General features: G+C 38.2%; 1 protein-coding gene across 5 annotated transcripts in view; it reads left to right on the forward strand.

Moving 5' to 3' along the window:
- Nucleotides 1–26,532, forward strand: part of nbeab (neurobeachin b) — a 481,645-nt gene that overhangs the window by 406,559 nt on the left and 48,554 nt on the right. For all 5 annotated transcript variants that reach the window (XM_037546398.1, XM_037546400.1, XM_037546401.1 and 2 more), the window contains 3 exons: nucleotides 9,135–9,272; nucleotides 12,055–12,174; nucleotides 22,071–22,223. In XM_037546398.1, the coding sequence (XP_037402295.1) occupies nucleotides 9,135–9,272; nucleotides 12,055–12,174; nucleotides 22,071–22,223 (411 nt within the window). The remainder of the gene's footprint in view (nucleotides 1–9,134; nucleotides 9,273–12,054; nucleotides 12,175–22,070; nucleotides 22,224–26,532) is intronic.

The following is a 26,532-nucleotide window of genomic DNA, read 5'->3' on the forward strand; positions in this document are numbered from 1 at the left end:
CTGTGCCATATCATGAAAGATGTCATATTCTGCCTTGTGTTGTCACGACACATTATCTCCAGTAATATAATAGTCATGTTACCATTACCATAATTTATTTTCAATTTTCCTAAATAATTTACCACATATTGTCCAAAATTCTGAAGTAGTTATGTGTGCTGATGATGCCACCAGTGTCTGTTGCACTATGTGTGTGAAATGTATAAATTATCATGATAGCTAACTGTGGAGGCCAAACTGAAGTTTAGTCTTCTGTTATTCTGTTATTAGGAATAATATACCAGTGTTAAAAAATAGTATTTTCAGGTTTGTGAGTATAATATACATCAAGTGAGTTCTGTTCAGCTAATGGTCCACAATCAAATTCTATGAAGAGAACTGTTCTTTATAGGACTTATTTAGCTTGGAATGTGCTCTTCTTTGACATCAACCAGATTCTAAGTAGATTTCCTTTTAAAAAGTTATTAAAACAAAATTTGACAAACCTCATATAGATGTTATTGGGGTATTGTTGATTTTTGGTTTTAAGTGTAGGTTATTACTGGTTATTGATTCTCCGGCACCACTTTAGAATAAGATTACCCTTATAAAATGTTGATGAATAATATAAAATTAATGTATTAGTGGGTATTAATCTGTTTATAAACATATTGAAAATCATAAATAAGCTGTTACAACACAAAAAAGGGCAACAGTGACCTGTTAATAGTAAATACTAGTAGTGAACCCAAATTGAATTATACAGGTAGAGCTCAGATGTTGCTGGTTTCTGATTAATTATTATAATTATTATATTATTATTATATTACTATAATTAATATTATATATAATATTAATTATAAACTAATTTTAAACAATTTATAAGGGTAGTCTTATTCTATAGTGATACCGATTCTCTTGTTGAGTAGTAGATTATTCATTTTTTAGATGTATTCATAAGTTTTGTTTGTTTTTGTCTTGTTTATGATACAGGATGATTTTAAATATGTTTATTTTTACTGTAATGTTGTAAATGTTATTATAATTGTAGAACCCAAGAAGACTAGTAACCACTTTGTGGAAGCTAATGGGGATCTAAAGAATAAAGAATTGTGATGGGAGATGTCTTTGATGTCATAGTCTTTGATGACATGAGGGCTATCTACAATTAGCAAACATGAGTAGGTAACGTAAGCTGTCATGACATCAAACATTATGGCATCTGCCATGACACTTTCTGATAATGGTAACTAAACAAAATCTGTCATGACAATTCATGACAGCATCATCATCAGTGACATCTACTACATGTTTATATAACAGGTTACCTCAATGTTACATAGCAGGGTTTAAGGAAAGTGTTAGCAAACGAAGTTGCCAGGTTTGACCATTTTTTATTATATTGCCTTTTGATTTCTCCAGAGTTCCATGATCCTTCTGAACATGCAGTATAAGCCTCATCTTAACAGAATGACATTATTTGACTCCTGGCATACTTCATCCACAGCCTGGGGTGTGCTTCTGTCAGGCATTTGGCCACTCATTGTCCACATGTAGTTGGTTGAAGCAGCATGTCCACCTCCTCTTGTCTTGGTTAATGTGTCAGAGGCCTCCGTGGTAATCTCTGAACATAGCTGCTACATACTCCTACTCTTGAGAAGCAGAGAGGACTATTGATCGCCCCTCAGGACTTGCTCCCTCAAACTCAATGACACTGAGTGTATTAATATTGACTGCCCACATTCCAGCGAGGCCTGCCTGCTCCCACTGGTGACTGAAAAGGCTTAGAAGCCAATTTGTCCTGCTCTAAAGGATTTTAATGGAGTATTCACTGGGTCTGTACTGTAAGACTCTAGGGAAGGGAAAATGAATAATTGTGCTGTAATAGAAATTGGTTAGGAATTGCTTCTGAAATACTGCTTTTTATTTTGGCAAGAAAAAGGCTGATAGGTGAGGTGTCTACCCTTGATTACAGAGATGCATGTGCATCATAATGTAGTTTATTTCCATTTACCAGCACATGTCCATCTTGTGTGACAAAGTGACCAGGTATCATCATTCATCAGCACATCTGGGTGAGATATAGTTGCTGGATTGAAAACAGTTCTGTGAAGTTTACAGAATCATATCTTTCAAAGTTATTCACCCTCGTGTGCTTGCTGACAAAAGTATACCAGCAAAGTGTCTGTTTTCTTTTGCCATGACCTGCTTCTGCACACCATGTAATAACAAGTACAATGATTAAGTCCAATGGCTATTTCATGTTAATGTAGGCAGTTCCATCCAACTATGGTCAGGAGGCTTGCTTGTGAGGCTGTGTGGGTTCTTGAAATGTCAAAAGTGAGAGTTTTCATTGTTATTTTATCTTTCCATTGACTTAAAAGAATTTAAATGTGAAACAATACATTGAAGGCTTTTTTTCAATTTCTCTACAATCTCAGAAAAAGGGTATGAAACCATCACTGGGGCAGTACCCCTCTTGTCACTGGGGAGGTACCCTCAAGGGTACATCTCAGTACCTTTAGTTAGGGAACATATGTGGATAGTAATCCAATGAAATAACATTTTCTAAGTTGTATTGACTCCACACACCTCGTCTCATCTCCAGGCTTTTATTTTATTGTTCTGTTTTATAACATTATTTTCTGTACGTTACAAATGCCAACTGTTTCACTAGAAAAAAAAAACTTATTTAATGTACACAATTGGACCTACAACCACTGTTGTACCTTTGAGGATATGTTTATATTGTTTATACCCTGGTGAACAACAAATGTACCTACACAGAACCTTTATTTCTAACTGGACTGTTATTTTCATTCCTGCAAGATTAGTGACACTATATCATCTCCAGTATTAAAAATATTTGCTTTTCATTCTTCTTTTGTTGTCCAGCCCACAAATATAATTGACTCCATGCCTCTCTTGTAAAATTAGCTGGCTTTAATAAATCATTGCTTGACATTATTATTCTGGCCACCATTTCTGAATCACAGCTATAAAGCACAGTGCAGAAAACTGGCCAAAACTCAACTTATAAGGCCTTTTTACTTTGTCTAAACTCTTGCATAAGAAAACAGGACAACTGAACAAAGGTATTAGCTAGAATTGTTGATTCTGGATGAAAGGCAAACCCTCTGACATTTAAAGCTATTGGCTTGCCTTGCTCTGCTGCCATTTGAGTGAATATCAGGCTGAAGGTTAATAGACCACAGGTTGTTACATTGATAGCATAAACCGTCCATGTCTATATTTGAACTCCCTTTATTTTCTGCACAGTAATACAGCACTGTGTGTGCTTCAGTACAAATATAGGCATGGATGCTGTTTAATGGTCACTAGCAAAATATTTATAGCTGATTCAGTCCAGTTTCTTTCACTTTTTGACCAATATGAGCTCAATGTTCATTTTTGTAAATCATTTTAACACCCAGTATTTGTTAGAAATTACATTAGTCATTTTGTACAATTTTAATGTAATTACACAATTGCATAGGTAATAACATGATCAATTACATGACTAATTACATTTGATTTATTGTAGCCTATACACTCTATTTTGACAGATTTGCAATAGCAGGTCTGGTTGTTTTCTCTTAGTTTTAAGTTTATAATTCACAATAAACATCATGTTATAATAAAATATTTTCTTTTGTACACACAAACACAATAAGAAGGAAAGCCTTGAGCATCTCTTGTACATTGATAGAAAACATAGTAGCACAAGAACATTCTGATTCCACTCATGAACATGCACATGCTGTAACTCCTCTGGCAGCAGAATTAAACAGGTTTAAGAGGCCATCACCAAATTCTCGGAAAGGATTGCCAGCCAGACGCTCAGTTCAGTGGGGTGAACATAAAGTCATCTTGTTTGTCACTTTGGTGAGAAATAATTATTAAACATAAAAACATCTAAAAGCTCATGTTGTAGTTACTTTAGGAAAAAAATCATCATAGCAATTAAAGCTTTTAACTTTTACTACAAAATAGCCACCCCATACACGAGAGACTGTTGCAGTGTGTTTATGTTGTGTGCAGACAGCTTTATCACCCTCTGTGACTGTGTCTGTGTGTGTGTGGAAGAAACTGAATGAATGCCAGTGTGAATGTTTACTCTGGACATTGTGCAGGAGTGTGTGGAAAGGCTTAACAGCAGAGAAAGGCCAGTGCAGGGCAGCGTGTGGATGTACACTGCGTAAATCGGGTCAGACGGGGTTAAGACAGGCCAGATTACCTGCTACCTTTAACAGCAGGCTTTAGATTGCTATACACATGTATACACATAGTGCTGCACAAATACAGTGCACTCTTGTAGTCACACGGAATGCATGTGCACTTCGTAGAAGTCTGTGTTGTTTGTCTATGTTGTTGGTCTCAGAACAAAAAGATTCGTAACTTTGGATGGAAGTTAACACCTTAAAAGGGCGGGACTGCCCAAAGTTTTATTACACGCTTCGATGACCTAAGAATAGCTTAGTCAGTTTGCACTGAAGTCCTGTAGTTACTGAATAATAAGCATTAGTATGTAATAAGCTTGTGGTTTTAAGGGGTTAATGTAAAATTATTTAGTCCAAATCATTTAGAACATTCTTTATTGGTCTGCTCATCTTGAAATGCTTGTTCATGGTAAAGGGCACCTGGTATTTTCAAATTATGTTCAAAAATATGTCTTGAAACACAGGAAACAAGGCACGAAACTGTCACTGTGATGGTACTCCTTATGTCACTGGTGGCATTCAGTACCATTAGATAGGAAACATAACTGCACCATATTCCATTGTAATTGTATAGATTTTTTTTGTTACATTGACTCCACACACATTGACTCTTGACACTTTATTTTCCTATAAAACAAACAAAAAAGCTTATTTAAAGGTAGAGATACACACCTCTTCACTGGGAATCCATATTTAAGAAACACAGTTGGACCTTAAAAACATCTCTGTACCTTTAAGAGTACATTTACATTGGTTGAATCTTGATGAACTAAAATGTACCTGTACAGTACCTTTTTCCTGACAGTATATAGTGCATTTTTTATCAGCACGTCAAGCTAGAGAGACCTGGTAGTGAATGCTACCAGTGAATGCTGTTGGATCAACATCATGTCTCATGTGCTTTTATTCAAAGTGTGATTTTATGGCGTCTGTGCAGCACCTGAAGAATTGACTGTCAAAAAGTGCATTTACTGCATCAATAACACCATTATTATGCAATTTTCGATTACCTGGTTATTACTTCGGCTTAACAATACTAACTTACTGTTTTTCATTTTATTATTCTGTGTTTATTTTGTACTGCTTTCACATGTCATAGTTTTTGAGCCAGAAGCAAAAAAGTCTGCAGGATCATAAAGCCTATAGGAGTATACTGCACTTGTGCTTTTGCGATGGATTGCACAAACAGTTTTCAAACAGCATCATTCAAACATAGTGTTTCCATCGCCAATAGGAAATGCATGCTGGAATGTTGAGAAAATTCAGATGTATCTGCCAGACATAATCATGAAGGACATCTCTCACGTTGCTCCTTGTAGACATTATATACATACTCACATACTTACTAGTATATTTATGTACCATAGCAGCAGCTTAGCAACACCTTAGCAACCACCTAGGATATCAATAGCAGTGGCCTAGAAACATCTTAGCAACCACCTAGGATACCATAACCATTGTTTATCAGAACCTTAGCAACCACCAAGGATACTATAGCCATGGCTTATCAACACCTTAGCAACCACCTAGGATACCATAGGAGTGGCCTAACAACACCTTAGCAACCACCTAGGATACTATAGCCATGGCTTATCAACACCTTAGCAACCACCTAGGATACCATAGCCATGGCATGTCAGTAAATTAGCCACCACCTAGGATACCATAGCCATGGCATGTCAGTAAATTAGCCACCACCTAGGATACCATAGCCATGGCATGTCAGTAAATTAGCCACCACCTAGGATACCATAGCCATGGCATGTCAGTAAATTAGCCACCACCTAGGATACTATAGCCATGGCTTATCAAAACCTTAGCAGCCACCTAGGATGCAGTAGCAGTGGCCTAGCAACACCTTAGCAACCACCTAGGATACCATAACCATGGCTTATCTGTACCTTAGCAACCACCTAGGATACTATAGCCATGGCTTATCAACACCTTAGCAGCTACCTAGGATACCATAGCAGTGGCCTAGCAACACCTTAGCAACCACCTAGGATGCCATAGCCACCACCGGGGACAATTAACAAGACATAATCTAGGCTAATGTGCCTGTAAATTACATAACTGTGTTACATGATACTAGGCTATTAGTATGCTAATTTACAGAAATGTTCTAATGCTGGTTGTAATATGTTATGAGTAAGTAATACAATATAATAACTTTACTCATTTAATGGTCAGTATAGCCAACTGGTCAGCATGCTGATTTATTAGCTAGCATCGTGATGAGTGGTCTTAAACTAATTCATAGTGTTTGCATTTTACAAGCATCGTCTGTTAATAAGTCTCATGAACTGTCACAATTTTATCATAGAAATATCTTTCATAAACCTATAGTATTCCTGTGCATCTCAAGAAGTCAGCAGCATAGCGAGTAGCATAGTGTCTCATGAAGAGGTAAACCACAGCTGTCATGAGGTCAGCTGAGAACCAAACACTGCCGATTGATTAGTGTCATCACTGTTTTCATATTGGATCACATAAAGCCCTTCCAAAACTACAGAGGTTCAGAGGTCATGCTGGTTAGGGTAACAGTGTACGTTAGACAGATAACCAGTCTTGTTTGTTGGTTGTTATGATAGTAAGTCTGCACTCGTTAGGCTATCTATGCCATAAATCTTTGAAAAATAATTATGGACTATCTGATATTAGTTGTATTTTAGGGTGGTAAACAGTGAACTTCCATAATCTGTAGGTCCTTATGAATACTAACACAACCGCTGAGTCATAACCTTCTATAAAATTATGTTAGACCTACATACTGCATGTGTAAAAGGCTTTACCTGTTTTTTTCCTTTTGTTCTAACCACTTTAGGAACGTAATGTTGGTGTGGGAGTACAGAAATAGAAATGTTAAAATATTGCTTCTGCTCAGAGTGAATTGATGTGTTTTTTCAAGTCAAGTCAGCTTTATTGTCAATACTACTATATGTACAGGACATACAGTGTACTGAAATTGCCTTACTCTCAGACCCCATAGTGTAACTAACATTAAATAGACAGTAAACAGGAAAAGTGTGAATTTAAATAGACACTAAAATAACACTAAACACTAGTTGTAAAAATAAACATTAATTGTAGAAAAACAGAATAATTAAAAAATATATAAATATAAAATGAAATGAACACTAAAGTGACATAAGGCACATAAAGATTAATGTCTGTGGGTATAAATAGTGCAAATATAAATAGCAGTGCAATTTTTATTCCATTTCTGAGCACTGTGGTTCTGGCACATACCAAACATACTCTTAAGCTTCCGTACGGATCATACATCCGCACAATGTACACAAACCATATCCTCGACTGTATTTTAAGGGCTGCTGCAAAGTAAAAGTTTCGAGGACAGTGGAGGGTAATAGGGTGTGACAGATAGAGCCCAGCGCAGCGTCCAGTACTGCGGCTAATGGAGCTCTGCAAAGTCTTGTCCATTAAACATTTATAAAGGCTACGCTATACACACTGCACGCACATGCAATGCTCTCTCAACATCTCTCACGCGCTCCACAGCCCTCAGCGCGCCGTTACGCAGATGTAAAGCTCTTTTTATGAGATGCTTTTCCATCTGCTCCCTGCACAGACAGTTTGCACGCTACAAATGACACTTAGTTTATCAGTGAAACAGCCTGCGTATAAAAAATTGTTTGGGTTAAATGACAAAGCTGGGATTTTGAAGTTAGTCAAACTGGGGTTTTTACTGGAACGAGACCATGTTTGCACAGTGTTTGATTCTAGAGCACCTCTGGAAAACATCAGCCATTTAAGACCGTTTAAGAAGCTGCACGAAAATTTCACTTCAGTTTTTGGACGTTAATGTTTTATTTCCCCTTTTTAAATTGCATACACTGGGTTTATGGGTGATCTGGGTGATAGTATTGTGCAAAAGTCAGAAACCACCTTTTTATTCATTTTATTTTTCAGTCCACACAAACCATTAAGTACAAGCCATTCATTGTGCAGCTTTAGGGAAAAAAAATACACAGAGGCCTCAACAACTAAATATATCATTTTTTCAGTGTTTCGTGTGTCCAATTGATGCTTTTATTTCAGCTTGCATTCTTTTTTGGTGTCACACTTCCTTTGGTTCCCACTGTCTGTGCCTCCCAGTCTCCGGACTCCATTACCCAGAACCCCACTCCTGATCACATGACCACCAACCTCCCCTCACATGACTCTTCAGTGTTCTACCTCTCCTGACTACTGATCAATCACACATGTTCCTTGTTATGTTTACCTGTTAGTTAGTGTATAAGCCCAGGCTTTAGTTTAGTTCAGAGCGAAGTATTGCCTTTGTTATCAGAGTTTTACAGAGCCTTCCATTTTGTTTGTTTACTTGTCATGTATGAAGCCTTGCTATGTTTTCTTCGACCTTGCCTTTTTGTCTTGCCTTCTCAGTATTGTTGTGTATTATTGGTGTATTGTTTTTTGAACTTGGCCTGGCTGACATTGATTACAGATACTCCGTTTGTTAATAAACCTTTTCTTCCCCTAAGCACGGTCTGCAAGCATCTGAATTCTGTCCAAGCCTGACATTCGGGAGGCTTGCTTTCAGTTTTACAAAGAAATATGCAGGAATATTTTTCCACATTTCCAAAGTTCAGTCTCAGAAGTGGGTTGTGTTTTCTTCTTCTCACAATGGCTTAAGAGGTCAAAGTTATTTCCGGTGATAACAAAAAAGGTCATTTGTAGTGTGTAATGCAACATTATCTCTCACTTGTAGCTCATTAAAACATCCAGTTAAATTATTTCCAAAGTGCAGATTTTCAAGTGATACCACATTAAATAAGTAGAATAGAATAAGGCAATTCATTGTGTAACGACTATATATTTATATATTTAATTATGTAACTTCCTAACATTTGAACTACTGTAGACTACTGTATTACCTCTTACCTGTCTTCCATCTTTTCCCTCTGTTTTCTCCAGCCGATCGGAGCTCTTAACCCAAAGCGGGCGGTTTTCTATGCAGAGCGCTATGAACTGTGGGATGAAGAGACTCCGCCCTGCCATTACACCTCTCACTACTCCACTGCAGCCTCCACCCTCCACTGGCTAATCAGAATAGTAAGTTCTGCTTGCAGCTCCTTATTTACTTCCAGATCATCCAAACCATCAGGAAAACTTGAATATACCATAGTTAATTCTGGTGATGTAATATGATTGGCTAGAAAGCAGTCTTTGAGTATCAATATGGAGCTATTTTCATCACAAAATGTCAGTAAACTTTATGTTTAACATTTTTGTTTAATTCTCTCAAAAACAAATAATAAGAATCAGTAATGGAACTTATAATCGCACTAATCTGTAAAAGGTAGTGCTATACTTTTAGATAGGTGGTGTGCTGATCTACTCAGCTTTAAGCTTCATGTCTACAACCCCAACATAGTAGTGGCAATACCTCAAGGTTTGGCTACCTTAAATGTACTATTGTATGATCGTAACAGCATCCGAATCATGCTAATTCTTTTCTCCAGTCAATATAAATGCTGTGATAGGTGGTAAGGTAATCCCTGTACATATTGCAATGCAAGTACTTCAGTGGGAAGGTAGCAAAAATGATACTTGAAGTGCAAGTCTCATATGATGATGTTGAAATTTAAGGGACCTGTTTTTTACTGTCATTCAAAACATATTGGAATTCATTTTCACCCCTTGGAGAGCCATTATTTGTGAGCACCACAAATAATTCCAGCATTCCAGCATCCAGCCACTTCTATTCCCCTTATATCATTTCAACAAACAACACCCAGGACCAAGCCCTGTGACTGAGAACCACTTTGATAGTATATCACGTTGTATGTCAGCCGGGTCTTTCACAACAGAACATAAGTCAAATTCAACATCTCAATCGGACCAGCTTTGGGTTCCACTCGAGAGGGCCGACGAGGGGCTTTCACAGTCCAGTAAACTGGCATATGTGAGAACACTAAAGAGGGCAGCGTAATGATTTACACGCCAGTGCATGACAGCTTTATGTCTCTCAGACAGCATGGAGAGAGCAGAGAAACACACGTCCATCACAACTGTCCTCACTCGACCTGGGTTTGACTGAGGGCTGCCCACACTGACCCGAGAACAGCTCTGCCTGGTTTTGTTTGATGGAGATTGCCCTACATCACTGTGTGTAGATGATGTTAGTATAAATCTGAGATGATCTGAAAGAAAATTGATTTTATAATTAACCGCACTATAAAGGGCCCATATTCTACGTTTGTGCATCCTAAGATGGATTGAGAAGCAGTCATAATATATTCTTACATGCCCCTTTTCTAACCATACTTTTTCCCTTAGAACCATGCTGTATTTGACACTATGCCTTTAAGACTATATGTAAATGATCTAAATGATCTCTGTTCTGATTGGCTATCTTGTATTGCATTACATTAAAAACAGTCCAGGCTGAAACATGTCTTATAACCTCAGTATGAACAGAAGGGGCTAAATAGATGTAGGCTGCATGGATGAATGTATGTACGTATGTTGATTTTTCATGACATCACGAAAACAGTAAATTTAAAACAGGCTGCAACTTCTGTATAAATATGGTTCATATATGGACTGTATGAACTGGGGAGTTTATTTGCAGGTTTTGAAACATTAACAGCATTGCTACATCAAACTATTTTATTCTGTAAAATATGATATTAGCCTTTCAAAATTGGAAAATTAAAGTCTGCATTATTATTGTACGTCATTTTTCCCTGAGGTCCACTTACAATATTTGAGGTGTTTTATGTGCCAAAAAGAGTCATAATTCATTTTTTTGCATTATTAGTTTCAAACCTCTATCTATTTAAATTTCAAAACTCTGTTTTAAGTTACTTGGATCTTAATATTTCTGGAATTTAATCTATTTCCAAGTATTTCAAAGAGCGTGTCATTTATATATGAGAATCATACCAGCCACATCCACAAATAGACCCCATGTGAGGAAATATGACCAACATATTAAAGATGTATTGATGAGTTCGTTAAATTTGTGCATATTACACATTCCAGTTTTGTTTTAGAGTTCAGATCAGCTGTAACCCCTGAGCCAAAACACTTTTTCTGTAGGTAAATCTTATTATAGAAGAGTGACAGAGTTTAACAATCAATACAGCGTGATTTTGCTAAATTAAGTGCTTTTACAATCAAATAAGCTCTTTTTATTTAATTTCATTCGTATTCCAAATTAAAAACTTTTGTAATTGGCTTTCTCTGCTAGTAGACAGCTTGGGGTTGATGATGATTTGGAAAAGGGTTGCTGTGACAGCTCCTAAGTCGGGCTTGAGTGAGATTGTAGACACCATCATCTCTCCCTCGCTGGCTCTTCCTGCCTCTCCATGTCACTCCAGCCCAGGATGATGATGGCGAATTCGAGCCAATTAGAGCCAGAGCTCTGCTCCTCAACCAACAGGCCACATCCAGTAATTAATTCTGCCTCAGGCACTGCTAGCATAAATGAGAAGGGAAGGGGGAAAAAAGCCTCCACTAACTCTCCATAATCTGACAGATGTGTCCTCCACATTGAGATGTTTATGCAAACGGAACATTTCCTCGAGCTTCCTGGAGCGCTCAATCATGTGATCGCGTCAAATTACCATAGAAATGAATTTGGATTTCACTTTGCAGATGTTTATGTTGCAGAATAATATTAGTTCCTTTGAAAACGAATGCAGATTTGTCAAAACAAGTGGTTAATTATCAGTCAAACTTGGCAAACGGATCACGTGGCATGTCTGCGAAGTGTGGTTGAGCTCTACACTCTAGACTCTGCTGCCCTGTTCAGCTTTATGGTTTTGGTGTATCAAATAAACACCAGTTGATAATGCAGTATGTGACAGTTTCTGTGTGTCTGTTGCAGGAGCCCTTTACCACCTTCTTTCTCAGCACTAATGGCAACAAGTTTGATCACGCCAACCATACCTTCTCCGGTATCACACGCTCGTGGAGACACTGCCAGCGGGACACCTCAGATGTGAAGGTAAGACATGGCATGCTAGTAAACATGCTTTTAGCTGAAACTGCGTGAAATGTAACAAGTAACAAATAGCTTACAAGTAAATGAAGCTTAAGCACACATATCGCTGCTCGTATCTCCATTTTCTTATATTTTTCAGTTTTTGACATAATTTGAAACTGCCTGTTACCCTTTACATTGTAGGTAAATTTCATAATGAATGGACTAAAAGAAATGAGCCAAAATTACTTTTACTACCAAAAATTACTTGGAAAAAAAGTCTGGTTCCATTGACTTACATTGAAAGTAAAGCAGGTTTTTCCCTTCTAATGACAACATTTTGCAGATTTTTTTCCGACAACAGCAACATAGTTACTGTCTAAATCATTACACTTGCCTCAGACCATGTGAACTTGTGTAGTAATCTCTTGAATGCCTTGTCTATTTGGTTTCCGACACTGTATAAATGCTATTATTTATATTAAAATTAATAAGCATACAATTTTTTATAAAACAGAAAGTTCTGATCCTAAAATCTGTTTAATTTAGATGTGTTTCCAAGCCATTAAACACACTTTATGCACACCTATGACTGCCTCCCAGTCAGAATTCTGTAGCTAATGTTATGTTGCTTATATGGACCGCTGACATTGGAACAGGTATCAATGTGTATACAAAGTAAATGGCCCAAAGCAGTACCAAACATACTTTATCTTAACTACCAGAATGAGGTTGATCAACTCTACAGACAGCTTACAGACTCATCTCCTCATATTCATTCTTAAGCTTTGAATTGAAGTACGTACTGAAAGAATCATTGTAAAGCTGCAACAAAGTATGTTTAGCTTGAAATGTCCATAGTGGGTAGATCTGCAAAAAGCAGTAGAAACCCAGTGTCGAAAATCCATCATGTGGCACTGTATGCTAACATAACACAGGAGATCACATAGAGCAGCTAGCAGAAGTTAGTGTCATCATTGCAATGGTGATTTGATATGAAAAAGCTACTAGGTGAAGATTTCTGCATTGAACATATGTGTAATATAAAATAATTATATGACAAAATTTGAAAAGTTAATGGAATAACTGCAGCATACAATGTAAGGTACTGATGGGTAACTAAAAACTTCGCAACATTAGCCTGCTGTTAAATATTTTTGCTGGAAGCCTTGCAGGAAAAAAACACTTGAATTTTGCATTTTTAACACCTTTACCTAACACCTTACACTTTTTCAGATATGTGAATAACAGCTTGTTACGTGTAAAAATTACATATTAGATTGTGATCACGTGAAAACGATAATTACACATTATTCACATAATGTTGCCGGTGCCTACTCTTTTTTAGATTTTAGGTTTTTTTTAGGTTTTTAGATTTTTCTTTAAAGGAAGAATTGTTTGTTGCAGTTTATTATTAATAATAATTAGATTATTCATTGAATATTTGTTCAATGAATAATGTCACTATTTCATTAAGCAATAAGTATCTTTCATTGATTTTCCATAGGTAAGGGGTTTTGTTTGCACTCACACTATCTGAGACATTCACTTATAAACACCCCTTATCCATTTTAAAATCACTGTAATGCATGGCCTCTTGTGGATTATTTCTTTACTATATTTGCTAGTTACTTTACAGTTGCAAATCCTGTTTGGAATTTAAAACGTAAACTTTAGAAACAACTCTTTGCTGACTGGTAAGGGGAAAATGTGTACATTTGATTTTTCCTTCAATATTCCTTCAATAACTTCACAAGTTGTTTCAGATGTTTTAGAGCTGGGAAAGCACTAAAATGATCAGAGAAGTCTATGACCAGGATAGAAAAACACAAGAAACTAATAGAAAGCTTTGAAACATAATTCTGATTTGAATACCTTGAAAGCCGACCTCATAAGCTGCACTGCATATCATTCACGGTCTAAACTATTAATGCTTGTCCATTATGAAAAAAATACTTGACTATATAGCACTCAGCATTTTGTGACTTCAATTAAAGCCTCATTTCATTCCAAGAGCTTTAAAAATAAACAACCCTTTAGAAGAAGCTCCTCCACCAAAGCACAGCAAAGAGCTGCAGCCACAGTGGTTAAGTCACAGCTCCTCTCCGCTTGGCAACACACAGCAGGGCACGCTCACACTGACCTAAAAGTGTCAGACTTTTCCAGCACACCCTGCGTCGGGTTAGCTTCGCCGCGGGCAATTAATAAAGCATTAATGACAAAAGCTATTTCAAATGTAGTCTTTTATGTAAAGGCAGGGCTTTCTACTTCCCAAGGCTGGGGGACAGTGGGCTACGACACAAGTTACAGGCCAGACGCGTGCTCTGGCAGCAAGCTAGCCTGGTGAAACATCGGCTATGTTAACAAATACAGGCTTCGTCCAGCCACTCGTATGTCTGCATGGATATGATTTTACAGGACGGAAATGGCCACGGATCTATTAGGACACAAATAGAGATTGTCCTGTATGCACTGTTGTTAGAGCAAGGTAGCCATTTTCATAATGTATGCACTAAGACTTTTATTCAGCAAAAGAGCTTGTATTGCTGTACTTTTTGGGTAATGTTGGTAATATGAACATCATCTTATATTTGAGGCCTCTCTTCTCTAATGGAATATGATTTTTTACCATACTGAGCCAGAAAGGAGGCCAAGAAGTTTGGAAGCAGTAAAAATTTTGTAAAAAAATAAACATGATTTTTTTTTTTTTTTAAAGATGAGAGACAGTTATATGTTTATTAAAGTAGAACAGGGTTTGACCTAACATCTTCAACAATGGTGTCCAACTAACTGATTCTTAGTCACTAGGTGTTTATCATGCAACCGTGTTTTTATCATATCTACCTGAATCCTCAATTTAGACTCTTCTGAACACTTCAACCAAATCAATTATGCTACATTAAGAGAGTTATGTTACAGTGTTGGGAGATCACAAGTTTGTTCCCTGGCGATGCCATAGACAACCATGGCTGGGAGTCCTAGAGCGCAGGATTGACATTTTACAAAATTCCACAAGTCCTGTGTCCTTCAGTTACTGTTGCTGTCTTTGTCAAACTTTCAGCACTAGTCACCTGGTAGCATCTGTAACATTTTTGCTAGCATGCTAAAATCTTTAGTAGCCCAAAGAAATGCTTCAAAAGAGAGTGAGAAAAAGACAAAGTATCTAATACAGAGGAGCAACTGAAGCCGTCCCTTCAGTTGAGCTAATTCCAAAGATAACCTTAACGTTGTACTGTAATGTTATTTAACATTATAGTTCCAGTCTTAAAGTCTGATTGGTGGAGTCGTGTTTGAAACCGTTGTAAAATCTACAGTATATGCACACCTATGACCCCCTTACACCGAATGAATTACTGCATCATGACATGAAGAAAAAAAAAACTTGTACTGTTAATGAAATAAACTTTGACTTTCATGCTGCTCGCATGGACCACCAAGTGTACTGAGAAAGTAAGAACCGATTTTATGTTCAAAGTGAGGGGCTGGATACTTACCTAGAGCTAGGCTGGTCAGCTAGCTAACAGGCTAAAGGATAGCAAACAGCCAAACAACTTCACCATTAATATAACAGGCTTGAAGTAGTAGGGTCCATATTCCCTAAATAGTGTGCTAGCTATGAGAATTTGAGTCTCAAATGACCCTCCACCCTCCAGATGATGTGTCTACATTGCATGTTTCTCAGTAACACTTCTCCACCACCTCTTAGTCTAAAAATTCTGACTAATTTACTGCCACTGCTGTTCTCACTGCAGGTTTGTTATGGAAAAGTTTTGTCTGAGCTTATTCTTTGCTTGTTAGAGAAAGTAAAGCATAGAAGGTTTAGAGGAATGTCAATAATAATTTTGTAAACAGTCAGTTGGCCTCACTGTCTAGGGGTGGGTAGGATGGCCCTCCACCGCCCCCTCATCATCCAGCATGAGGCTACCCAATGAGGGCATCTATTAGCTGATGTAACGTAATTGGCTGTTAGTGTCCTCCACCCGTGTTGAACTGTCTGATGATGTTACAATAGTGGCAGTTTGGAAGAAGTGAACAGTGTGAAGGCCTTTTCTATTTAATGCACTAGTAAAAGAGTACCAAACTGAAAACCATTTGAGTATTTGGGGAAAAAATAAATCTGTTGTGTTCATTTTGACAAATTGGCTTAATAAGACATTTACATTGGTGCAGGACCCACCTACTCTCTTCAAAATAGCAGCTCACAAGTGGCTCTTGGATGTATTGTTCTATTAAGAATCTTTAACATTATTTGAACATTTTAAAATTGCTTTAAAATGTACTTCACACTCACGTTCATTGTTCCTCACATTTATTATCTAGTTCTTTAAAGCCATCCACTGAAAAGTTTTCCAGGGAACAAAAGGAATTCTTCTGGTATCGCTCCAAAAAACATTTTGGACAGCTTCTAAAAGTGAGCCACCAGTCTCAGGAAGCTTTGCCTTGTGCTTGACACATGGTCAGATTGGTGTGATTAAGATGAAGCCCATTTCAGTCCCCTGTCCACCCCACTTCTCCACAATTTTCTTCATTACTCCAGTCCACCAGTAATGACAACAAGCTGTCAGAGAAGCTAAGTTAACAGGGGTGACCCCCTAAACAGCAGGTCAGTGGGAACTGACCCAGTGCCACACAGTCTGGCTTTGTCTCTAAAGGAGTCGTGTCCAGCTGTGGTCCTGTTTAGTGATTTTCCTGCTCAGACTCACTCAATTCAATTCAATAGTTACTTACAAAGTTTAGCATACATAACAAAGCCCCCTACTATTAAAGTGAAGTGGTAATTCTCTTCATTTGTTAAAGTCACAGGATGTACATTTGTTAGTGAAACCAGGGGTCATCTGCTGTAGGATTGAAGTTGTATGCATGGAAGCCCCAAAATGTCATAATTTTACCATTTGATGTTCTAAATTCAGACACTTTGATGATTTTTAAAGTTGGGTGTTTAAGATACATGATGATGATGATGATTGTGAATGTCATAATAGTTACTATACTGATTTTGTTAATTACATTTTTATATTTTAATATTGCCATAGCAAACCCCTTTTTTAATCAGTTCTAATTATCATATTGGTGTTCATTATCACACTGTAGTTCATCTGTTTCTCTGCATACTTTGTTACCTTGTTCTTTAATAGTCTGGACCCCCACAGGACCACCACAGAGCAGGTATTATTTGGGTGATGGAACATTCTCAGTAGTGCAGTGACACTGATGTGGTGGTGGAGTGTTAGTGAGAGGTTCAGACACAGCAGTGCTCCTGTTTTTAAACACCTCGGTATCACTACTGGACTGAGAAACATTCACCAACCAAAAATATCCAGCCAACAGCATCCTGTGACCACTGATACTAGAGGATGAGCAATCATATCTGACTTTATATCTACAAGGTGGACCAGGTCTCTAATAGAGTGGACAGTGAGTGGACACAGTGTTTAAAAACTCCAGCAGCACTGCTGTGTCTGATCCACTTGTACCAGCACAACACACACTAATGCTCCACCACCACATCAGTGTTATTGTTTTTTGCAAATATTCCCTCATTTTGAATTTGATGCCTGCAACACGTTCCAAAGAAGTTGGGACAGGGGCAACAGAAGACTGGGAAAGTTGAGGAATGCTCAAAAACACCTGTTTGGAACATTCCACAGGTGAGCAGGTTAATTGGAAACAGGTGAGTGTCATGATTGGGTATAAAGGGAGCATCCCTGAAACACTCAGTCGTTCACAAGCAAGGATGGGGCGAGGTTCACCACTTTGTGAACAACTGCGTGAGCAAATAGTCCAACAGTTTAAGAACAACGTTTCTCAACGTGCAATTGCAAGGAATTTAGGGATTTCATCATCTACAGTCCATAATATCATCAAAAGATTCAGAGAATCTGGAGAAATCTCTGCAAGTAAGCGGCAAGGCAGAAAACCAACATTGAATGCCCGTGACCTTCGATCCCTCAGGCAGCACTGCATTAAAAACCGACATCATTCTGTAACGGATATTAATCACATTGGCTGAGGAACACTTCAGAAGACCACTGTCAGTGAACACAGTTCGTCGCTCCATCTACAAGTGCAAGTTAAAACTCTGCCATGCAAAGTGAAAGCCAGATATCAACAACACCCAGAAACGCCGCCGCCTTCTCTGGGCCCGAGCTCATCTGAGATGGACTGACACAAAGTGGAAAAGTGTCCTGTGGTCTGAGATTTCAAATTGTTTTTGGAAATCATGGACGTCGTGTCCTCCGGGCCAAAGAGGAAAAGGACTGTCCGGATTGTTATCAGTGCAAAGTTCAAAAGCCAGCATCTCTGATGGTGTGGGGGTGTGTCAGTGCCCATGGCATGGGTAACTTGCACATCTGTGAAGGCACCATTAATGCTGAAAGGTACATACAGGTGTTGGAGCAACATATGCTGCCATCCAAGCAACGTCTTTTTCAGGGACGTCCCTGCTTATTTCAGCAAGACAATGCCAAGCCACATTTTGCACGTGTTACAACAGTGTGGCTTCATAGTAAAAGAGTGCGGGTACTAGACTGGCCTGCCTGCAGTCCAGACATGTCTCCCACTGAAAATGTTTGGCGCATTATGAAGCGCAAAATACGACAACGGAGTCCCCGGACTGTTGAGCAAATGAAGTTGTACATCAAGAAAGAATGGGAAAGAATTCCACCTACAAAGCTTCAACAACTACTGTCCTCAGTTCCCAAATGCTTATTGAGTGTTGTTAAAAGGAAATGTGATGTAACACAGTGGTAAACATGCCAAAATGAGTGAATATTTGCAAAAAACAATAAAGTTTATCCGTTTGAACATTAAATATCTTGTCTTTGTAGTGTATTCAATTGAATATAGGTTGAAAAGGATTTGGAAATCATCATATTCTGTTTTTATTTATGTTTTACACAACGTCCCAACTTCATTGGAATTGGGGTTGTACCTACTCTGTGGTGGTCCTGTCCATTGAATAACAGAGGAAAATGGGAATAGCAAAGTATGCAGAGAAAGATGCACTATAACATGTAATTGCTCAACAATCAACATGCTTGATTTAACATAAAGAAGCATTGATTAGACAAACCAGGTATTGGATGATGAGTACAAATAATAAAATACTGATTATAATAATATCACTTTTTTATTGTAATATTTTTTTGTTATTTTCAGTAGTAGGTGTGTTGGAGCAGGGATAGTGTGCTGGAATCTAATGCTCTAAGGCCTGAGCTGGACATCTAAAACCTGAATCACATTTCTGTCCACTGCATTATCACACACCAGCAACATGCTCTGAACCAATAAGTAAATGGTCAATGCTATAGCATCCACCACCCTGTCAATCTTCCATTAGCGTAGCACACAAGCACAACAGAAAGAGAGAAAGAGAGAGCGAGCGAAAGAGAGGGTGAGAGAGAGAAAGGGAGAGTACTTTGCCCTGGAAGCTTCCACAGTTTCCCAATAATCTCCTCCAAAAACTGTCTCAGTCTAAAGGTGTGCAGCGTTGGTGACAGCTGCAGATGCGGCCGTCATTAGGGCGAGTGGTGTACAGCGGTGGCGGCGGCGGTGTGATTGACTTGTCAGCCCATTATGAGGCTGTAGCAGAATTAATGGCTGCTGCTGGAGGTGGCCAGAGGAAGCGCTGGCAGTCAGAAACAGCTCAGAGAACAGCTACTGCTAGCCTGCTTCCAAAACCAAAATGTCCAGCAAGGAGATCCACAGAATGCTCTGTCCATCTTCAGCTCAGGTCCCTCCAGGTGAAGTCTGAGGAACTCAAGCTGCCACCACAGTAGCTTTTTAAATCACAGATTTGTGTCATTGTGCTTGTGCTGAACTTTCAGAGCAGATGGCAACTATTAGCATCCACTGCAGTGTTTTTTTTTTTTTTTAGAACTGTTATGGAAGACAACTGTGGAGCTTTCACTGAATTTCAGCTGTTTTTCAATCTTCAGAATTTGATAGTTTTTACTGTCATTTTGCTGTACTATCTAAATGTAGCTGTGTAATTATACATGTAATTACATAAGTAATTACACAAATAACTAGAAAAGTTCATTTTCTGGAGAAAATGGTTGATTGTGCAACACAAGAAATTCCTAGATGGTTGCTTGGTTGTTGCCATATGGTTACAGTGGTATTTTAGGTGCTTTATAAGGAGGGTGTTTTGGGTGGTTAAGGTGTTACCAAGTAGTTAGTGTGGTATCCCAGGTGGTGGTTTGGGAATTGTTGTTGTCACGGTCACCGGGGTGGTTGATAGGGTGTTGCTAGGTGGCTGCTATGTTATCCAAGGTGGTTGTAGTTGCTGCTGCACCTTGGATAGTTGTAGTTGCTACAGTATCTCTGGTGGTTACTAAGGTGTTGCTATGTGGTGGCTATGTTATCTCTAGTGCTTGCTAGGTGCCTGCTATGGTATCCAGGGTGGTTGCTAGAATAGAACTAGAAGGTTGATGTGATGTTCCAGGTGGTCGCTAGGGTGTTGCTTGGTATGTGTAGTTGCTGCAGTATCTCTAGTGGTTGCTAGGGTGTTGCTATTTGGTTTATATGACATCTGTAGTGCTTGCTAGATAGATCATGCTATGATATCTAAGGTGGTTATCTATGGTGTTCCAGGCAGTTTCCAGGCTGTTGCTAGGTAAGTGTAGTTGCTATGGTATCTCTGGTGGTTGCTAGGGTGTTGCTATGGTATGTGTTGCACTTGCCTTAATGTAAAAAAAATGAATAACGGACTTACACATAAGGTTATTTATGTGTTCGAATGTCATTAAATTCCATTGACAGTTAGAAACTGGAGACTGTTATATTGGTCTCGTGTCCTGCCTCTTGACCCGATTACAAAACTCCTGAGGTTTATAAAAGCTTAAAGCATCTGACCTCATTCAACCCAAGAGTACATTTAAATAAAATAAATAAATAAGTGAATGAACAATCTTGAACTTATCATTTCCAAGCTTAGGAAAAATAGTCATGACAGGTTCAGTTATTTGCAGGCAAAATAGCATTTTAATGGTTTTAAATGCTCTTCAAAGGCAAGTGCTAGTGACATTCAAGAGTGAATAGGTCACATTCCTCATGTGCACATCATGCCCCAATGTGCGGAGCCGTCTCTCACAGGGCATTCTGTGTAATTTGTTAAAGACTAAAACTAATGTTTGGAATGTGGCTCCTGTGGATTTTGTCTGGGTGAAAGACGTTACATGAAGTTGAGAAGCTGAGAAATTCTATCAAAAGGGCAGTTTCCGTCCAGTGTTTGATGAGTGCCATACATGTGCTGCATTTCGGCTGTTTGAATTAGATCTTTCTCTAGAGACGAAATGTTGCCGAGCTCTGCTGGTTGAAATCACACAAGGGAGCAGTAAAAGAGTTGTGCTCCATCTTCACTGCTCCACTGGGCCTGTATCCTGACCCCTGCTTGGAGAGCTGGACGCTGTTCAAGAAACCTAACCCAGCCACTTTACCCCAAAGCACAACACATTCAGTGGAGCACTTAGACTTGACGGGAAATAACTGCAACTCACCTCTCATCTCTCCTTTTTATGGGTCACTGTTTCCTCTCCTTTTTTCTTCAGCATGTATTCACGCTCTGAGTGCTTTTAACCTTCAGATATTTTGAGTTGTTATTGTTATTTTACAATACTTCCAATTTACTAAATACGTAGTTATTCTTAAATGTATTGATCTGCAAGCTTAAATGAGAAAACTGATACCAAACTGGAGCCCAAGTAGAAAATTATTACAATTATTATCTCAACACCCCTGGGGGCTCATATACCAGCCACATGAAACAGGATCAACATTTATATTGATTACATATAATTTATATATATATATATATATATATATATATATATATATATAATATGTAAGTATTGTGATAATTATTCCTGTTCTGTTCTTTGTTCTAAGTTTACTGTATGTTTGTCTGCTTTACTCTGTAGGAGTTAATCCCAGAGTTCTACTACCTGCCGGAGATGTTTGTGAACAGCAATGGTTATTGTTTGGGGGACAGGGATGATGGCACCCCCGTGTGTGATGTGGAGCTGCCTGCTTGGGCCAAAACACCTGAGGACTTTGTTCGGATCAATAGAATGGTAACTGCACCCTTTCTTAAGCCTGGGTCACGCTCATATGTATTTTTCTGTCTTGTAAAACTGGGCATTTTTCATTTTTCTGACATAATTTGAAAATGCCTCTGAACCTTTACATTGTGTGTAAATGTCATGATGAATGGACCAAAAGAAGTGGCACAGAATTGTTTGGAAAAATGTCTGTAAGTCAATGGAACCAGAGTCATTGGAGTTGAATTTAACTAAACTAAGATCTAGCACAGCATTTTCTCCCCATTTACAGTTTGCTTTACTCCTTCTCTCTCTCTCTCTCTCTCTCTCTCTCTCTCTCTCTCTCTCTCTCTCTCTCTCTCTTTCTCTCTCTCTCTCTCTCTCACTCTCTCTCTTTCTCTCTCTCTCTCTCTCTCTCTCTCTGTCCCCTCCTCTGTGTACTGCACCTTCCTCCTGAGGCTACTAATAGAGTGGAAGGCTCAATACTAATGCAGTCAAGCTCAGACCCAAGTGATGTCACTGAAGGACAGGGCTGGCTACTGTCCCCTATAACGTTACACTAATGCTGGCTTCATCAATCACGATTTGTGTGACGGGTTTGAGTGGGCTTGTGAGAGAGGCAGTGCAGCATAGCCAGTGAATTGGAATGCACACAGTTGTCCACCGATGGCACTAAGAGAAATGAAGATACTTACTTATAGCATTTGTACTTTACAACAATTACTCAAGATTGGACAATACACATGCATGCATACTCAATGAACAACTAGGGACTTTGGCTGGACATTAGCAGGAAGTATCTTGGGAGAAAGAAGGTACTCAGTGATATAGCATACTGTGCAAAAGTCATAGACCACCCCTCATTTTTTTATCTAAATGCTATTAAGTATGAGTAATTCATTTTTCAGTATTTGGAATATAAGCCAAAAACAAACATTTAGCAGAAAATTACACAGAAGATACAAGTACATTTAATATCACATGTTTCCATACTTTGTTTATAATAGCTTTCTTTTTGGGAGACTTAGTTTCTCAAAGAAATCTGCAGGGTTACTTTTCTACTCCTCCAAATTTCAGTTTTAAAAGTTGATTGCATTTAGTGTTTTTCACGATTTAAGTAATCCCAAACGCATTGAGTGATGTTAAAGTCTGGATTCCGGGGTGTTCAGTACATTGTTTTGGTGGTCTACCAGGTCTTTCACAGATGTGAGGAGTCCCATTTTTTCTGTGTCTTTTAATCACTTTTTGAATGCCAGCTTTGGAAGCTCCTGTTTTTCTTTAGTTATTTTTCATTGACTTTCCTCTTCTTTATTTAAGTGGATTGGTTTATATTTAATCTTCTCAGAAATATTTCCTGAAAAATGAGTAACTTGTACTTCATTTTGACTGGAAATTAAATAAATAAAGGGTGGTCTCTGACTTTTGTGTGGTACAATATTTTGACTTTTTGTCTATGACCACAGCAGCATTAGTATTACATGGTATAGCATGACCTTAAGTGTATTGTTGCAATTATGCAGTTATATCATTATTAATATTTCTAATAGCTTTTGAGAGAATGTGCACTCAAAAATTGATTAACAAGATGATGTATTTGCATTGCGCTATGAAAAACAGTCCCTGGTGGTCGTCACAAGGTTACAGGTGTCTATAATGGAGACACTTACTGAAGGCCTCTCAGCCTCACAGGGCTATGCTGGAATGATATAACTCTGGTATTCTAGATAACGACAGACCACTACTGTGCATTACAAATCTTGAAACATTCAAACCAAAGAGTAAAGCACTGTTTAAAGGCACTCAAACATTTTTTTTCTCCCTTATGTACATCATCCAAGTCCCTACACTTAGTCATTTTTTAATTTGTCTTCTCCCTTTCATCCACAATGACTGAAGTCTGTTTAGCAGGTTAATCAAGTAGTGATCACAGCTTTCACCTGGAATCAAACAGTTAGTACAAGGGTTGGCAACATGTGACTCTTTCTCTACCCTCTTCTTCCTCTTGTTGCTCCACAGTAGATTTTTGAGTAAAAATAAAATAAGTCTCCACATATAAGACTTTGCTGAGCCTTCTAACAAACAGTTCCAACAAGAAATGGCCTTAAACGCTGGAGGGTTGGTCTTAAAGGCTACTAATTCAACCTTTAACCCTGAAGATTGGCACAGACATCACTCTCTCATTGCTAGTAGGTAATGAAAGGGGAAAGAAGAGAAACATTTAAGATGAGCATTGATCATTTAGAGATGAATAAACAGAATTATTTACATTTAAAAGCATTCCAGCTGGTTTCCTAATATGTGTAATCTGCACTGAGAGACTGTCAACCTCTAAAAGAGATCACAAAGCTAAAATCATGCTTATTGCTTGAATTGTCCCTTTCCACCTTATATTAAATAGTGCAGCAGTTAAAGTCTGGCACTTCAGGCACCATTTAAGGTGGAACAGGAAAATCCAAACAAGAAGCTGGAGAATGAGAAGTGACTCCAGCCTAATAAAAACTTAAACATTGAGAGACTATTCTACTTTTAAGATAAGATAAGATGCATTTATTGTTATTGCACAGTGTACAACAAAATTGAGCAGCAATCCAACGGCACTTCCTACATACAAAACAATTTAAACATAAGGCTAAAATATATTTAAACATAAGGCTAAAATATATAAAGTGCAGATTTAAAGGAAAAAAAACAGTATCAAAAATCTTAAATATAAAGAAAAAGGACTATAAAACTATATATTCTAAAACAGTCAATAGACAATAGACAGGTGAGGTAGCAGTTGTAGTTGCACATTCCTTGGACAGCTTATAGCATTATATAATATTGCACATCTAAGAATTATTGCACAGAAAGAAAACGGATTGCACTCTCGAGAACAAATGAATAATAAATAGAACAGAGGTGGAGTGGAACACTGCAACACTAGAACAGTGTAAAGTGTCCTATGGGCAAGAGATGCAAAAAAGTCAGCTATAACTGAGTTATATAACTATAAGCCTAAAGCAGAGCGACGTAAGTCTGCGTTTTCGTTTATATTACATTTTTTAGCCTACACTAGGACATTAGCACATATTGAGGCATATTTATAGCCAAGATGGTAAAACATTATTTCAATAAAATGAACATAAAATGTTGTGGCTCCCAAGGTGGAGTGATTTTTGCTGACAAAATGGCTCTTAACATTTAAGCTGCTGACCCTCGGATTGGTCCATTTCAAGGCAAGACCAGACATCTCTAATGTGCGTTTCTAATGCTAATGCTCTGTGTACACAAATATACACCTATACATCAAGTTTCCCATTTGGCCATTATATCAGAAGCACCTACCAGATGCATGTTGTAGGTATGCTATTACAGATTGGAGCTTGTTGAACAGTTTAAAGCAATTTAGCCCATCCATCAGTTGAGAGAGATCACCATAGGACCACCACTGACCAGATATTACTTGGTGGTGTTCTCAGCAAAGCAATGATACTGACATGGTAGTGGGGTGGTAGTGTGTGTTGTGCTGGTATGGTGTATCAGGCAGTGGTGCTCAGGTTTTTACAGTCATCCTGTGGTCATTCACACACTAGCAAAAGCTAAAAGGCTAACATATATTGTGCACTGAAAAACTGAACTATTGTCTCTAACTGCACACCAAAAATCACATAAAGGTTGGGTGAACCTGAAAATAAGATGAACATTTCCAGTCTTCATCACTGTCATTCAGTGAGAGAAACAGTGGCTGCATGTTCCAACTCCTCTATGATTGTAAACCACTTTCATACCGTTATATTACCTCTTGATTCAATGGGAGTTGGAAGTTTGCAGTTTTGTTAGTTTGCTGCCCATTCTTTGATTTATACATAGGTCTTCCAAGAATCAAGTCAAGTCAAGTCAGAGTGTATTTATATAGTACTTTTTACAGCAGCCGTTGTCACAGCTTTACAGGAAAATCTGGGTCCAAGCCTCCATAAGCAAGCCAATGGTGACAGTGGAAAGAAAAACTCACTAAAAGCAAGATGAAGAAACCTTGAAAGGAACCAAGACTCAAAAGGGGAACCCATCCTCCTTTAGTCGACACCAGATAGTGCTAGTATAAAATATTAAAATACAGAATTGGGAACAAACAGGTGAAGCAAATGGTTATAATTATATAGACTAAGTCTGTGCATCAGCAGCAGTACCAGTATCCTTAGAAAGGTCAGTTCATGCAGGTTTACAGCATTGTACAGTGAGACGCTTCATGGTGGCCAGAAGACCAGCGAACAGTGGCCACCCAATCAGGACAGAAGAAGCAATATCATCAGACCACACAGGATTGGCAGTTGTTCAACTTGGCAAAGAAGAAAGGAAACAC

The sequence above is a fragment of the Pygocentrus nattereri genome, chromosome 17, assembly GCF_015220715.1.
Source record: "Pygocentrus nattereri isolate fPygNat1 chromosome 17, fPygNat1.pri, whole genome shotgun sequence".
NCBI classification, from domain to species: Eukaryota; Metazoa; Chordata; class Actinopteri; order Characiformes; family Serrasalmidae; genus Pygocentrus; species Pygocentrus nattereri.